The 14,916-nt window shown below is 39.9% G+C and overlaps 3 protein-coding genes across 4 annotated transcripts; all 3 read left to right on the top strand.

Annotated features, from left to right (window-relative positions):
* Positions 1-53: 53 nt before the first annotated feature.
* On the top strand, positions 54-2,227 carry LOC148181607 (BOS complex subunit ncln). Its single transcript, XM_088049947.1, has 6 exons — positions 54-367; positions 438-952; positions 1,002-1,211; positions 1,258-1,662; positions 1,709-1,929; positions 1,980-2,227. Exons 1-6 carry the CDS (start codon positions 202-204, stop codon positions 2,119-2,121), a joined length of 1,659 nt encoding a protein of 552 aa, XP_087906073.1. The 5' UTR covers positions 54-201; the 3' UTR covers positions 2,122-2,227.
* Positions 2,228-2,351: 124 nt separating this feature from the next.
* Positions 2,352-3,897, top strand: PMP34 (Peroxisomal Membrane Protein 34). Its single transcript, XM_088035817.1, has 5 exons — positions 2,352-2,603; positions 2,663-2,816; positions 2,864-2,924; positions 2,977-3,046; positions 3,095-3,897. The coding sequence occupies exons 1-5, from the start codon at positions 2,587-2,589 to the stop codon at positions 3,762-3,764; spliced, it is 972 nt and encodes a 323-aa protein (XP_087891943.1). The 5' UTR covers positions 2,352-2,586; the 3' UTR covers positions 3,765-3,897.
* A 146-nt stretch (positions 3,898-4,043) lies between these two features.
* Positions 4,044-11,339, top strand: LOC148181605 (uncharacterized). 2 transcript variants are annotated; one of them, XM_088033840.1, is made up of 11 exons: positions 4,044-4,366; positions 4,415-4,685; positions 4,730-4,892; positions 4,944-5,162; positions 5,210-5,405; positions 5,459-6,124; positions 6,171-9,025; positions 9,076-9,203; positions 9,255-9,527; positions 9,584-9,724; positions 11,210-11,339. In XM_088033840.1, the coding sequence occupies exons 1-11, from the start codon at positions 4,364-4,366 to the stop codon at positions 11,245-11,247; spliced, it is 4,953 nt and encodes a 1,650-aa protein (XP_087889966.1). In that variant the 5' UTR covers positions 4,044-4,363; the 3' UTR covers positions 11,248-11,339. The 2 variants fall into 2 exon arrangements, with proteins under 2 accessions (XP_087889966.1, XP_087889959.1); XM_088033833.1 differs by having other exon boundaries at positions 4,941-5,162.
* Positions 11,340-14,916: the final 3,577 nt, after the last annotated feature.

Here is a 14,916-nt window from a genome sequence, read left to right as displayed (position 1 = left end):
TAAGTTTCGGAGCCTCAAGCCGGCCTTGACGGCCATGTTCCCATAACAGATAATAGATGCCGCCACCAAAGCTGTCACTTTTGACAACTGATACGTGTATGATTGGTCATCTACGACAGATTTGTATAATTTATAACGAAAGTGTTACATTTCGAGCCCATTACTTGAATTTTCTCCGATTTGTAAATAAAACCGACCGAAATGTGGCTCGAGGAGGCCGAAGAATTGTTTAAGGGATATTTGCCCTACTACGTTCTCATTGTTTTGCCAATTTTTATCATAATTTCCCCAGCAAGTCCAGTGTTGGCCTCACATGAATTTCCCGTTTATCGAATGCAGCACTTTGATCTTCACGGAATATCGCACGGTAATAACTAAAAAATACAGCCCCTAACTCCCAAAAACCATGCCATACTAAAGTGAGGTTATGTTTCCAGGGTCGAGAAGTGCCGCTGTAAATCTCGAGGCAAGGTCTCTAACGGGGTGGAGCACCTCTCGGCACTGTATAATAACAAAACTACAAGACTTGACGGTTGATCATTTCCGGAATATCAGACAAAAAGCAGGGGCTCTACTGGTGGTACTGCCCAATGACTTGTCTAAATTAAACAGCGAGGAAAAGCAGCATCTCCTGGTGCTGGAACACGCCATGTTGGCGCAGGAGATTTCAATACCCGTGTATTTTGCTGTTTGGACCCCTGAGCTGGACATAATCTTAGATGAAGTGTCTCAGAATGTGATCAGCAATGATTTGACCAAATCAGCTGCTGAGGCAATGTTTAGTTCCGTTGCCGCAAATGGGTATCAATTTGTTGTTTCCCCTGGCACTACAAATGTTAAGCAAGATGTGAAAATCGCCACCATACAAGGACATTTGTCTGGGTTTAGCCAGGAAGGGAAAGTACCCACAGTGGCTATTGTGGCTTACTATGACAGTTTTGGGGTTGCCCCTGTAAGTTTAAAGATACTTTAGACTCACGGAGTCTAACTTCACTTTTTAGAATTTGTCGTTTGGTGCTGATTCTAACGGATCTGGCGTCGTGATTTTGCTGGAACTAGCGCGTCTGTTCTCTAATTTGTATTCAGACCCTAAGACTAGAGGGAAGTACAATTTGGTGTTCCTCCTCACTGGTGGCGGGAAAATAAATTACCAAGGGAGCAAAAAGTGGTTGGAAGACCAGTTGGACGCTTTAGATGGCTCCATTATTCAAGTAAAATCACATTTTTTTAGAAAAAGTAGCTTAATTAAGATTGCAGGACGCTTCTTTTGTCATGTGCTTAGACACCCTATCGTCAGGAGATTCTCTCTTCATGCACGTTTCCAAACCGCCGAAAGAAGGATCGCCCGCGTCTTTATTCTTCAAAGAACTGAAATCCGCAGCTGAGAAATTTCCCCCAATTAGTGTAGATGGTGTCCACAAGAAAATAAATTTGGCTGATGATATCCTAGCGTGGGAACATGAAAGATACAGTATTAGAAGACTTCCAGCCTTCACTCTGTCGGCGTTGAAGAACCACCGAGAGCTCACCAGAGGAACTATTTTAGATACTAGAAAAAATTTAAATATTGATAGACTAAACCAAAATACCAAAGTTGTTGCTGAAGCTTTAGCTAATTTCATATACAACACTTCACAAGGTGAAATCTTTGGAGGGTCTTTGGTGAGTGGTTACGTGTTTTAATATTTTTGTTATATTGTGTTGATAGGATGTTGATAACAGCTACATTGAAGCCTGGATAAACTTCTTAACTTCACAGCCGCGCTCCCCGCAACTTCTAAGTAACAAAGACAACGCTCTAGTCACTTTCTTGAAAGAAAACCTGAACAAATACCTGAGAGAAGTAAAAGTGTCCTTTGCTGTTCCTGATAAGAGAGACCCGGACTTCCTTTTCTATGATGTAACTAAAGGGACTGTGAATGTATATAGGTAAGACCCGAAAAAATAATAAGAACGATCGATTATTTTTGTCGTTTCAGTGTTAAACCAGCGATATTTGATCTCGTGCTGACTCTCGCAATAATTGTGTACCTAGGAACTGTCTATTTGTTTGTACAGAAGTTTCCATTCTTGTATACTACTGCCTGTGCTTTGACTTCCTCCAAAGTCAAGCAGAAGTAAAGTTGCCAAATCGTATTTTATTTTAGTGTTCCGAATGTATTTTCAGCGTTTGATTAGTTTCTGTTATGTTTGATGAATTTGCAATAAATTTAATTGGTCACGGAAATATTGAGTTTTTATCTCTAAATTATCTATAAAAAAATATGTTCCCATAATAGAAAAGTACTATAAATTTTAAGCGTTTATTTTCGTTTAATAAAACCTCATAAAATGCTGCGAAATTGATTGTGCAAATTTAAAAAAAAAACAGACTTCAATGTAAGCATCAAAATGTGAGAGATCGTGTCGGTAATTCATATATAAAAAACACCAAAAAACGCCTTCGATTGTGATTAACTAATTTATTATGCAAAGCGAGCCTTACAACGGTCGCTGAGATAACCTAAAAACGTACAGTTCCAAATTAATCATGTGATAACAATTATTTATAAAGTCCATTAAATTGTTTTCTGCAAACTCATCGTGATGTCGGTCAAGGGAAAGTGACGAACTTAAACACGATAAACTAAACACTCCTAACCTCAATTTTGGTTTATTTCAGTTTATTTTTTATCGCCCACTTGAACTCTGAATTGTCCGCCTCATTTCCCCATTTCCCGCTGTCTTTAAAAGTGTTTTATTTTACAACTTCAACCATGCCGCTGAAAAGTGTTTTTACTTATGAAACTTTAGTTCACGCAACTGCGGGGGCTGCTGTAAGTAGAATTTATCTCCCTTATTGTCTCTGATTGGGGTTTTGTAGGGTAGCATTGTGGCCATGTCTGTTATGTACCCCCTGGACAATGTTAAATTTAGAATGCAATGTAAGTGCGTGGATATAATTTTAAAGAAAAGACTACAATTTGTTAATTACAGTAGAAGATAATACGGTAACTGGAAAGACGGCTTTACAGGCTTTAATTTACATTTTAAAAAAGGAGGGACTGTAGGTGCACCCCAACCATTGTTGTAAAATTATTTCATGTTTTTTTAGGGACGGTTTATACCGTGGGATCAAACCAGCGTTAACCAGCTTAGGGGTCTCCAATTTTATCTACTTCTACGCCTTCCACGGGCTAAAATCCTTGAAACTAAACTGCAAGAACCCCACTCAGACCGACCTTCTTCTAAGCATAGTCGCTGGCGTCATCAATGTGATAACAACAAATCCTCTTTGGGTGGTCAACAGCAGACTGAAATTCGACAAGAATCTTTATTTTTCCGGACTAGTAGATGGCCTCTTCCACGTCGCCAACACAGAAGGCCTTAGGACGTTGTGGTCCAGTTTAGGACCCTCTCTTCTCCTAGTGTCAAATCCAGCAATCAATTTTACGGTTTATGAAGCTCTAAAACGACGGACTGTGTCAAGGAGTGCTTTTGCGTTCTTCGTCATGGGGGCGATTTCTAAAGCCATTTCCACCATAGCGACATATCCGCTACAAGTTGCGCAAACGAGGCAGAGATACAACAAACACGCTAGAATGAACACCGCAGCGCTGTTGTTAGATATTGTGAAAAAAGGGGGGCCGACGGCCTTGTATCAAGGACTCGAGGCGAAACTCCTTCAAACAATTCTGTCTTCGGCTTTGATGTTCATGACTTATGAGAAAATTGCTCAATTTGTTTTTACGCTGCTGCTAAAAAGAAAAGTGGCCACTTTATAATCTGGGGGGTTCATGGGTGTGAGAGCACTGTGATACATTTTAAATACAATCTGACCAGTGGGCATCTTTAGGTTTTAGGGTCAGTATTTTAGCATTGTTTAAACGATTTTAAATATAAAATTTCTGAGGACAATACGATTTTATTTTATTAGTTTCGGACCAAAACAAATTCCCTCCAAAATTCTTCCACGCCATTGGCTGCGTCGCTAACCCGACGCCGCTTCTCATTGGTCAACCCACGGTGGTTCTAGGGTTTTTGTTCCCTCTCCTTGTGGCCTTGTTTGGCAAACCTGTTTCGCAGAAAGAGTGTTGATTGTTGACAGAATGTCATTTCAACCGCTTGAAAAAAGATTTTTACTTTTTAACTTGGATAAAGGTAGAATAATCGGTGAAATTTCCCACCTTTCCCGTGTAACAACAGTGTCAAAGTAGCGCGTTTAGTAAAAATCGTCTTACTCTCATCGACGTCTCAAAAGTGGTTGCAATGCATTTGTTGAATGCATTTTGATTTCGTTGCAATATTGTTGTTTTTTTTCACTCACAGCTGGTGATGGGGACCCAACCGTAATATCTGCTAAATGTAAATTCCGAATTTGAAGATGGTAAGTATCAAATTTCTTTGTTGATGGCGACTGATTTTTCTTGAGCAGCAGGCGGACGACCCACCGTATCTGTCCGTTGGGACAGCAGTCAGTGCTAAATACAAGGGGGCTTTCTGTGAAGCCAAAGTGAGCAAAGTTGTGAGGATAGTAAAATGTAAAGTGACCTACAAAATGGGCTTGGGCAATGCCACCGTTAGTGATGAGCAAATCAAAGGAACTTTGAGGGTTGGGCATACTGTGCAAGCTAAACATCCTGAAAAGAAGGAGTTTGTTGAGGCTACAATCACGAAAATTCAAGATTGTAGCCAATACACTGTTGGTAAGTTATTAAAAGAGAAAGTTACCATTTTACATCTTTACCAGTTTTTGATGATGGGGACATCACCACCTTGAGGAGGTCAGCTTTGTGTCTAAAAAGTGGAAGACACTTCAATGAGAGTGAGACTCTGGATCAGTTACCTCTTACTCATCCTGAGCACTTTGGGAATCCTGTTGTGGGGGGCAGAAGAGGGAGAAGAAATAGACAGTTAAAGTTTATCTCACCAAATCACGAAAATACTAACTCTTACATTAGTAGGGAGGATAGCAGTGAAGGGGAAGGAGAAGAAGAAAATGAGCCAGATCTAGAAGGATACTCTATTGATATAGGGAGAGTTATAAGCGTAGAGGCTACTGATAAAAAAAGAGGCAAAGACAACTGGTTCCCTGGACTGGTTGTTATCCCATCGGCGCAACCAACAGTAAGGATCAACGTCAAAGATGAATATTTAGTCAGATCTTTCAAAGATGGGAGATAGTAAGTTTAGTACCCACAAATCCATCGTTTTACCCTCTCAATTCTAGCTACACAGTACCTAAAAAAGAAGTCTCAGAGTTCAACAGAGACGTAGGTGAGAAAGTAGAGAGTTCTGTTTTAGCAGAAGCTGTCACTAAAGCTCTTAAGTACCTTGACAACAATGAACTGCCAATACACTGGGAAAGGAACTCATTGTTCAACATGCAATCAATTGATAGTGACTCAGATGAAAACTACACTGATGTAAGTTTCACATTTCTTTTGATAACTCCTTGTAATAACATATCTGCTTGCAGTCATCTGATGACGAACCCAATGAAGAAAAAGACAGATTTGTAGCACAATTGTACAAGTTCATGGACGACTCGGGAACCCCCTTAAACAAAAGTCCGATGATAGGAAACAAAGATGTAGATCTGCATAAATTATTTAGAGTTGTTCATAAATTAGGGGGCTGCAACAGGGTAACAAATAAGAATAAGTGGCGATTGGTGACGGCAAGATTAAAGCTACCAAACAATCAAGTCACTTTCAACCAAGTCAAAAATGTTTATAAAAAGTGCTTGTTGAGCTACGAATCGTTTTACAAGACTTTAGGTGTAACCATGTTGAATCATCATTTGTCCGCTAAGAAAAACCGTGGAAGATCTCTAATCCGTGATAAAGACAGAGCGACGCCGGTTAACAGTCCCAAGCCGGAGAAAGACGAAGAAGAGAAGAAAGACGACGAGAAAAGCAACGACAGCAAGAAAAAAGTTGAGGTCAAGAAAGAGGAAGAGAAGCGCCGCAAAGAAATAGATAACAGTGACACCAACAGTAGCGACGCTACCGATCAATCGGAATCTATTCCAAGCACGTCCAAAGACATCGGGAGGCCTCGACGACTAGACCGCTCAAAAGAAAAGAAACCGAAAGTCGCTACCGATAAGGTTAAACAAGAGAAGAAAGAAGACGAGGAAAAAGTAATTTAGTTTAACTAACACGACTCGGTTTGATGATTTTTTTCAGATCCAGCAAACGAGGTCCAAGTCCCAGACTGTCAAGCCAAAAGAAGCTCCAATTGTTGTCCCTCCGAAAAAGGAAACAAAAGTCATCGAAAACGCGAAACTCGTCCCGAAACCAACGCCCAAAAAGAGCGACGATGAGAAGAAAAGGGGCCGGAAGAAAACCAACCCTGAAGAAAAAGCGTCAGTTGAAATTGTGACAGAAGGCGTTGCTGGTCACCCTGTCAACATCGGTGACAAATTGAAGGTTTTCTATGGTCCCACACACGAATACAAAGTCACATATGAAGCTAAAGTCTTAGAGATTGATAAAGACTCCACTGGGTTAGTCTATCTGGTCCATTACACAGGCTGGAACACCAGATACGACGAATGGATTTCCCCAAGTCGGATTGCGGAGAATCTCAGTGCAAACACTAAAGCCAAACGATTGAAGCAAGCCTCTTCAAGTTCCACAAAACCTGGAAGTAATAGGACCCCTAGCTCCAAGCGAGGCCGCGGAACTTCCGGAGCAAGTAAAAGTACAAGTTCGGATCCGCCGCGTTCGACAACACCATCAAGTGTTACCTCTTCGTCAAGTCGAACGAAGAGTCCGGCTACTCCCGCGACGAGATCAACCAGTCGAATGACACGTCTTGACTATGGTCGCAAGACTCGAAGAGCATCCGCGCAAACAGACGTCTCGAACCATTCAGAATCCGACTCGGAAATATCAGAAAGCGAAGCGGAACTCACACGAACAAGAAGCGGCACAAGATCCGAAGAAGTCGAAATACGAACTTACAGAAAGAAGATCTCGAGAACACCCACCGCGACTAGATCAAAAGATAAAGATGACGACGACAAAGACGAAGAATCCGATAGGCCGAGACGCACCAGGAAGCTGAAGAAGTCTCCGGAAAAATCCGGCGATGATAGCGATGAAGACGGCGGTTCAAACCCACCAAAAGGAAGAGATTTTGATTTGAATCAAATCAGATCGGAACTGAAAGGATTTAACAAAGCCGTGAAAGTGCCATCCTTGGACGCGTCTGAGAAGGAAGTTCTGTCGTCGTCGGATGATTCCAACACGCAGACAACGCCGAAATTAGAACCGGCAGAAGAGAAGAAAGAAGTAAAGCCGAAGGAGTCGTCACCGACTTCTGATGATATTTACGAATTTAAAGAACCGGAGCCGTTTGAGTTTGAATCGCGGGCTAAACTGGTGGATGATAAGACTGTGAAGAAGCGGATACCAAGGCTATACGAAGATCTCGAGAAAAGCCCGAAGAAGAAAGTGATGAAATCGCCGGGAAAAACTGACAAAGACAGTCCTGAAATGGAGAAAAAACGGTTCAGGAGGACCCCTGTTCGAAAACAGGAGGATTCTGAAGACGATGAGAAGAGAGACGACGAAGACCCCTTTGACAAACTCGTGGTGTCGCCTTCGTTTAATCTGAAGCCACCAGATACCAAACCGAAAATCAGAAGTACTCCAGAAGAAGCACTTAGTGTCTTCAGGGAAACCGTGGAAGAGTTTTCTAGAGATATTGATTTATCTGACAACGAGTCCCAAGGTGAGAATCTTTTTACTAGAGATCACGAACTCTTCTCGGAGACTTTCACAAAGTATTCGCCGCAACGAACTCTAGACCTTGAAGTTGAAGATAAGAAGGAGAACGACGATTTGGAATCTATTAGAGAGTCCATTACGAGGGCTATTGAAAGAACGCCGTCGAGTGACGAGTGCGACAATTTGACTGACGATGAAGAAGACTTGGTTATAAATCCATCGACGGCGACGTATCAAAGTAAAAAGCGCGACCCGGATTCTGCTCCAGTGCTTCCGGAAGCACCAACGGAGCCGATAGTTCAAGAAACGATCGAAGCCAAAGTTGAAGTAAAAGAAGAAATTCACAAGAGTCCGATTATGCAGATTTCGCCAGCTCTTCAAGAAACTGACAGCTCATTACTGGAATCAATTTGTTCTCAGCCTTTAGCGATCTCTGCAAAACTAGAAGACACGAAAGATCTCAATTTGAAGACTGGCACCAGGATCGCGGATTCGTTGCTTCAGAAATTTAGTTCCATCAAGAAGAGTGAAGTGTCGCCGAAACCTGACTCTGACAGTGAACAAGACGTTAAAAAAATAGAAAAAGACTCTGATGACGCTGCCGTTAAAGTAATCGATGTCTCTAGGATGATTAAACAAGTCGAACTTAAAGTAAAACCATCGGAAGTAGAAATGAAGAAATCGACACCCACGAAACTGGAACCCGAAGTGAAGAAGCGGAAGAAAGTCGTCAGCAGAGCCTACATCGAAGAGTCAGATTCCAACAGTAGCGACTCGGAGCAACTCGTCATTGCAAGATCAGATGAAGACTCTCAAACGAACTCTTTAGATAAACCCGATCTCAAAGAAAGTGATAGTAATTTATCCGCAGTGCCTCTTGGTACTACTGATGATTCTCAATCTCAAGAAGAACAACGAAACTTTAAGTTTGATGCTATTGAAAAGTCACCGAGTTCTGAACCCATTAAGGAAGCACTACCTGAACCTGAGAATGTCAAAGAAGAAGAACCAGACTCGCAACTTCACTCGTTACTGTTATGTGAAGAAACGATACCCAGAAGTCCGGCGCCGGTCTCTGAGGGCTCGAATGTCGTAGAACAGAGGCACAAGACCAAGTCTGTTCTGGAGATGCCTTTTGCTAGTGCTCCTGGGAATTGTAACAACAAGAACATGCTTCTGAATAATGAGCATAAACCGGCGCCGAAGCCGCAACCAGCGCCTTTAGTTTTACCTTTAGCCAGTAGGGAAAATCGCGAGGTTTCGACGGTTATTACGCCACCTTCAACTCCTGGCAGCTCAACCAGCGGGTACGTCAAAAAAGGGTGAAATTGTATCAAGTTTAAGGATGTGTTTTCAGGGACCACGGAGAGCTTTCTCCTAACACCATAGAAAACGAGAGTTGCAAGTCCAACGACGCCGAGCTTGACTACCCAAGAAAACGAAGAAATTCTTCACTAAACAAGACGCCACTTTATAGCGAAGATGGTGAGTAACTTAAATATTCTCATGTTTGTTTCTTTATTTCCTATTCATTAGATACTCAAATGACGAATGAACACAGCGCCGGTAAGAAATCGCGGGAAGATTCGGGACCAGCGACTTGCAGAAAACGAAGAAAATCTATCCGAGGACCAGACGAAGTGCCAACGAAACGTGGACGAAAACCTCTGAACCGATCGAGGCATAACAGCGACAGTGATGACACATCAGAGCATTCTTTAACGGGATCTGCTACGAATTTGTTGTCTTCGTTCGACAGGACGTCGAAGTCTCCGCGGCCTTCGAAGTACAACTTCTTCGTAGAGTTTGGTAGGTTCCAGCTAGGGGTGAGGTAAAACTTAAGGAGTCTGACGGTTCTTTTGTAGATCCCAGTTTGAACAGTGGTCAGAGGATTGCAATGTTGCAACAGAAGCTGTCGGAACTCCGGAAGACTTACGCAGAAGTTAAAGCGGAATTGGCAGCTGTTGAGAGACGACGGAAGAAGATTAGGCGACGGGAGCGGGAAGGTGAGTTTTGGAGTTTAAATTGTAATATGAGGATCTAAAAATGATGAAAAAAAATGAAGTTTAAGGAGGCTTTGGCCTCATTGCTACCAACATGTCGGATTGATGCTATTTTTTCCGATCAAATGGTACTTGTCTCTCATATCTCTTTTATTGCTTTTTTCGATGTGATTTCGTTTTACGATTATATCAATCATGTCCGAAAAAAATGTCTTTAATCACGGATTTTACGACTAAAAATAATCAACACCTATTGTCAGCAAACAATGAAATTTTAATGAGGCTTAATTTTAGAACGTATTATCCTGATGCGGCCACCGAAACACTGCATTTTTAAGTATGCGTGGATCCGATTGTTTATTTAATTTTAACTTCGACTGAATGGAAATATAAACATTTATTGTTGTCAGAAACCACCGCGACGTCTAATCAGTTTAGCTTTTACGTGTTGGTAGTCCTGTATTAACTTTTACCACCTGCTCCGGCCAAGTGGCCTAAAATTATCTGCGAGTAGTTCGAATAGTTCAAGATTTATCTGCGGCGCTATTGGTTTGGAGCTACGATATTCTTCAATTCTATTGGTCAAACTCTCGGTTATACGATTTGTTGAAGTCAGGGCGGATAATAGAGCGATTCAAACGTCAAAAATGAAAAAATGAGGACATATTAGCCACCTTTATCCTAATTTTCAAGCCTCCCGTTGTGAGGGCTGCAGGTGATGATTTTAACATTTAAACTTGTCATTGGGAGGATGTCAACAACACCACCTGTACCGATCGATTAATATTTAACCTCAAAGTAGCAAGGAGACAGTAGAACTATCAACACAATTTAATTAGAATAAACACATTGAGATTCGAAACATTGCGACAAAATTTTAGTAAGATATTGCAAAATTCTCACCTTTATTTTCAAAACGTTTCTTACACTTCAACATACGCATCACATTAAAACAAAGGTTTGAATCTATTCAAATTTACGTAGATCTTTTTATTTATGGGGTTCTCGGAACTCCGTATAACTTTGCATCGTTTCTAGGACGGATTAACTCAACGACTGATGGAAGTTCGATTATTTGGCTTGGCCAAAGAAAGCAGTTATGCAAAACAAAAAAAATGTTACATAAAAATGCAACAGCGGGAACTAAAAAAATTGAGTTATATTTTATGTTGTATCAATATTTAAAATCAAACTTTCAGAGCTACCAACAGATTTCGAACTTCCAAGCTTCCTTAGACGTCGTGTATAGTATACTGCATTTATTTTTCTCGAGATTATGATAGATCATTACAATTTTAACTCATAATTACACCATTACCGCCCTACATTCACTATTTAGCACAAGAGGATACAGATAATAATTTTCCTCGTGGCGTACTTTCGATTTCCTCGTTAGGTGTCAGCAGCTGGTTAAAATTAAGTCAATTTTTTTCATATCAATCTGATTTAAAATGTTTGATTAAAACTTCGATTTTTGATTAATTTTAGCTCTGAAGGCTTCCAAGCAAGAGTTGGTTTGCGGATGATCCAAAATGTACAACCAGTGCTCTTCCAATGTTAGACTTTAAGGATCTTTGTAAATTTTGCTTAGTCTGTAATAAATTTTATCGCCTCATGGGTTCTTCGTGTAGATTTTTTTGTATATGGTTGTTGTGAGTTTATTTAAGAGATATTTGTTACTATTTTGTTAGTTGAGGACTTAAATTTATGATATATTTTTATTAAGAGATCTCGTCGTGCATTCAACTTTAAAGCCACGTTCTGATATATATAAATAATTTTAAACAGTTGATCTATAACTAATTTGTACATATCTTGTTAAATCATGTATAGTTAGAGCGCCGCATAACTAACAGTAAGCTATTAACTTTGTACTCTAATTTAATTAATTGTGTAATTAATTTAATTAAGTTGTATTATCCAGAAAAGTTAAATTCTTGTAAAATATATCCGGCTGTCAATGTGGCAATACTTTTATATGATTTATTTATTTAGAATAAATAGTTGATGACCATAGAATTTGTTATCAAGAATGGAGAGTGGAGCACGCAAGTGGTAAGTAACCTTGGCGTGTATTTTTTCGAGTTTTTGGTTTGATTTTGAAAAATGGTTGATGGTGATAAATGCGCCGACAAATTCTGCGTATTACCTAATGATGTCATGGCGTGCTGGTAAGTCTAGGACGGATATTTAGGCTGGTAAAAACCCGAAGTCTTCTGCGTACCGTTAACCAGTGCTTCGTCACCAAAGTAGAAAGCTAACAGCACGCTCGAACTTCACATTCCTCTATTCATCCGGCCATCTAACCATCTAATGCTAACAGCGTAGAAACACAAACCCATTTCGCGTTAACATGAAACCTACATCAAAGTAGATGAGGCACTACCACAGATAATTATGCCAACAGAAATTAGCAGCATCGATTTTCAAAAACAGTCATGGTTGTGGCGTTTTTTCCACATTATTTTTGAAACAATACGAACAATGATGTGAATTTCATTTCCATGAGACCTCAAACGTTTCCGACAATACTTAATAACTGCCACAAGATCGAGATTTATCCCATTTAGTAAAAGATCTGAGAAGAAAAAACCATCCGGACAAAAACGCCCTAAGTTAAAATGAATTACGTAAATCAAATAAAATGTCATAGTCGAAAATTACATTCTAGATATAAAAATACTTCTTCTACCCCCTAATACTCATGAACAAATCAAAGAACCCGCGTTTGCGCTGTTGAATTTTTAGAAAAAACACTTGCTTGGTCCACTGATTTGCTGGTCGACTGGATTCCCTGCTTCACAATGTGACCGGAGCGGTATGGTGGTCCTTTTCTGCTCTGAGGATAATTGTATTTACCTCTTTGTTGCCTGACGTCAACCGTAGATGTGAAGGGACCGAGTACAAAAATAGCTCCTATCGCTCAAATGCACGTAGAGACTAGCAGCAAACTGAAAGCGACCGCAACGGTCAAAGAAGGCTGTTATTAAAAGTGCATTATCTAGAGGTGCAAAGAGGACTCATTTTTGATGGCAATGAGATATACTTGTTTTTATAACCTAATTAAGCCGTCGCTGTTGTGCGGTTGGCGCTTTTTTAACTTTAAGGGGGCCAAATATCTACTTCTTGTAGATCAATAAGCGATTGTTATCTTTTCTTGCAGTACTTGGAACAATCCACTATCTAAATCCGCTGTTTTTTTGTGGAAAATTGAACGATTATGTTTTACGTAATTACTTGCGATAAAAACATTATTTACCGGAAATCCAATTGTCGCGTTCTAAGTTTTCCTTATATCACTTTGATCAAAAATAACGGTTTATAGAAGCCCTTATATTTTTATGGTATGTTGGTAACACTGTTGTGCCAAAATATAATAATCGGAAAATACAAGAATGTTCAAAAATTGCAAAATATAAACACAAGGTAGGTGCTCCAACGATTGAAGGGTCATAAAAGTTAACAGTCTTCCTAGAAGGGCACAGGTAGCTATCCCGGTAAACCTTTATGACCTGTCACTCATCTTCTTTGTTATTATAATCTTAAAACCGTCTGCTCATTCGCACAATTTCGTTTAGCTAATGGTATTAATTTAGATGAAATGGGAAATTTAGAAGTTACGCTAACTGTGATAGAGTTTTTTGCAAGATTTTCATTTCGAAAAATAATGTTTTATGGACTTGTCATAATATTTGCAAATGTTTGCCCAAAATTTCATAGCTGTAACAGTAGCGTAACCTTTTACATCGTCGGTTTGAGTTAAGTTGCTAAGTTTACTTTTGAACAAAATGCGTTTTCAATTTTATAAAAAGGATAACAGAAAGGTACAGCGTTGGATCCTTTTATGAGTTGTTATTTCAGAATTAAGAAACATTCTATTTTCATTCCCCAAATTTTTAAATCTCAGATTTGACGACAAATGTGTAAAAAATTAAGATTTCTTGACCCAGGTTAAAAAATTCAAAATGGACCTAACGGGCTAGCCGACGACATGCTCTTGTTACAAAGGAAAAAAATACTCAAAATGTACAGTCGCACCCAGCGAATTTGGACGATTGATCCGTCAAATCATGAACATATTTTAGCCGACACGTCATCGCCACAATGATGGACGTTTGGATTTAAATTCCAATTTTTTGCCGAAAGAGACAAGAAAAACAAATGGTTGCCATTTTTAAAGGCTAGTCACGTTTTTGTCTGTTAAAAAATAGGATGGATGAAATTCGGTGGCCGCAACTTGTACCGTATTCACAATATTCAAAAATCCCGTTTCTCATTTTTGAATTGTAGATAATTTCACAATTTGCTTAGTGTAAAAATTGGAGTGCAACTGAAGAAACTTAAGAAACAAAGTTACCAGCCTGTTGGCGGAATTATTATAATTACTTCAAATATAGAAATTATAACTTCCTCGAGAATCATTTCGCATTTTTATGGTCTGTAGCAGCTATAATTTGAGAGCATCACTCTGTATATATTCGCAAAATCAACAGTGATCCACCGCCTCCCAACAGTCGAGCCACCCTATATTACAATAATCCGTTTGTGTGCTTCCCCCGACTAATTTAGCACACCAACGTCTCTAACGATGGATGGCTGTTTACTTCGCTCGGCTGCTAGTCCCCATAACGACAGAAGTCTGCCTTGGTGTGCAACAACCAGCCAGCTGTATGGCTGTCTCTTCCTCTCCCACGGTTTCCAGCAACTGTTGTTATTCAGCCAAGCGTCCTCCATCTCTCTTTCTGTTTACTGCTATCCGTGCTCTACAATTTCATATAAAAGAAGAAACCAGGAACAAAAAGTTCCCGTACTCGCACAAAACAATATACGAAAAGCTCCGATAACACTCGACCATTATCCCTGGCGCCAATTACGGAAAATGATCAGAGGTCCCAAGACACCACCAAAATTTTAATGAAAGAGTAGATTCATTTTGCAACGTTTGAATGATTAATGGGCGAAAAAATGGTTCAGTATGGAAGAATTAAAGACGTTGTAGTGGTATGGGAGAACTATATTTTTAGTTGAATAATCCGCAAGACATGCGATTTGACGTCATTTATTTGAAAGTCGGTGCTAACTAACAGACGGGGAGTTTTTCTCTTTAAAACACCCCGCGAAAATCATAACGAGAGTCGAGATTTTCCACACGATCATTTCAAAACAAGAGTCAGAAGCACTACATATCAGTAACA

This window comes from Gnatocerus cornutus, chromosome 1 (assembly GCF_029298725.1).
Source record: "Gnatocerus cornutus isolate USDA-ARS CGAHR chromosome 1, icGnaCorn1.1, whole genome shotgun sequence".
NCBI lineage: Eukaryota > Metazoa > Arthropoda > Insecta > Coleoptera > Tenebrionidae > Gnatocerus > Gnatocerus cornutus.
This window is presented reverse-complemented; position numbering and strand designations above follow the sequence as displayed.

Bases quoted from the DNA above. Each gene is read 5' to 3' on its own strand.
- LOC148181607 (XM_088049947.1), top strand. From the start codon at position 202: ATGTGGCTCGAGGAGGCCGAAGAATTGTTTAAGGGATATTTGCCCTAC. The intron at 368-437 runs GTAATAACTAAA...TTATGTTTCCAG, and splicing joins TCTTCACGGAATATCGCACG to GGTCGAGAAGTGCCGCTGTA. The intron at 1,663-1,708 runs GTGAGTGGTTAC...TTGTGTTGATAG, and splicing joins AAATCTTTGGAGGGTCTTTG to GATGTTGATAACAGCTACAT.
- PMP34 (XM_088035817.1), top strand. The intron at 2,925-2,976 runs GTAAGTGCGTGG...TGTTAATTACAG, and splicing joins TGTTAAATTTAGAATGCAAT to TAGAAGATAATACGGTAACT. The intron at 3,047-3,094 runs GTAGGTGCACCC...ATGTTTTTTTAG, and splicing joins ATTTTAAAAAAGGAGGGACT to GGACGGTTTATACCGTGGGA.
- LOC148181605 (XM_088033833.1), top strand. The intron at 4,686-4,729 runs GTAAGTTATTAA...CATCTTTACCAG, and splicing joins TTGTAGCCAATACACTGTTG to TTTTTGATGATGGGGACATC. The intron at 6,125-6,170 runs GTAATTTAGTTT...GATTTTTTTCAG, and splicing joins AGAAAGAAGACGAGGAAAAA to ATCCAGCAAACGAGGTCCAA.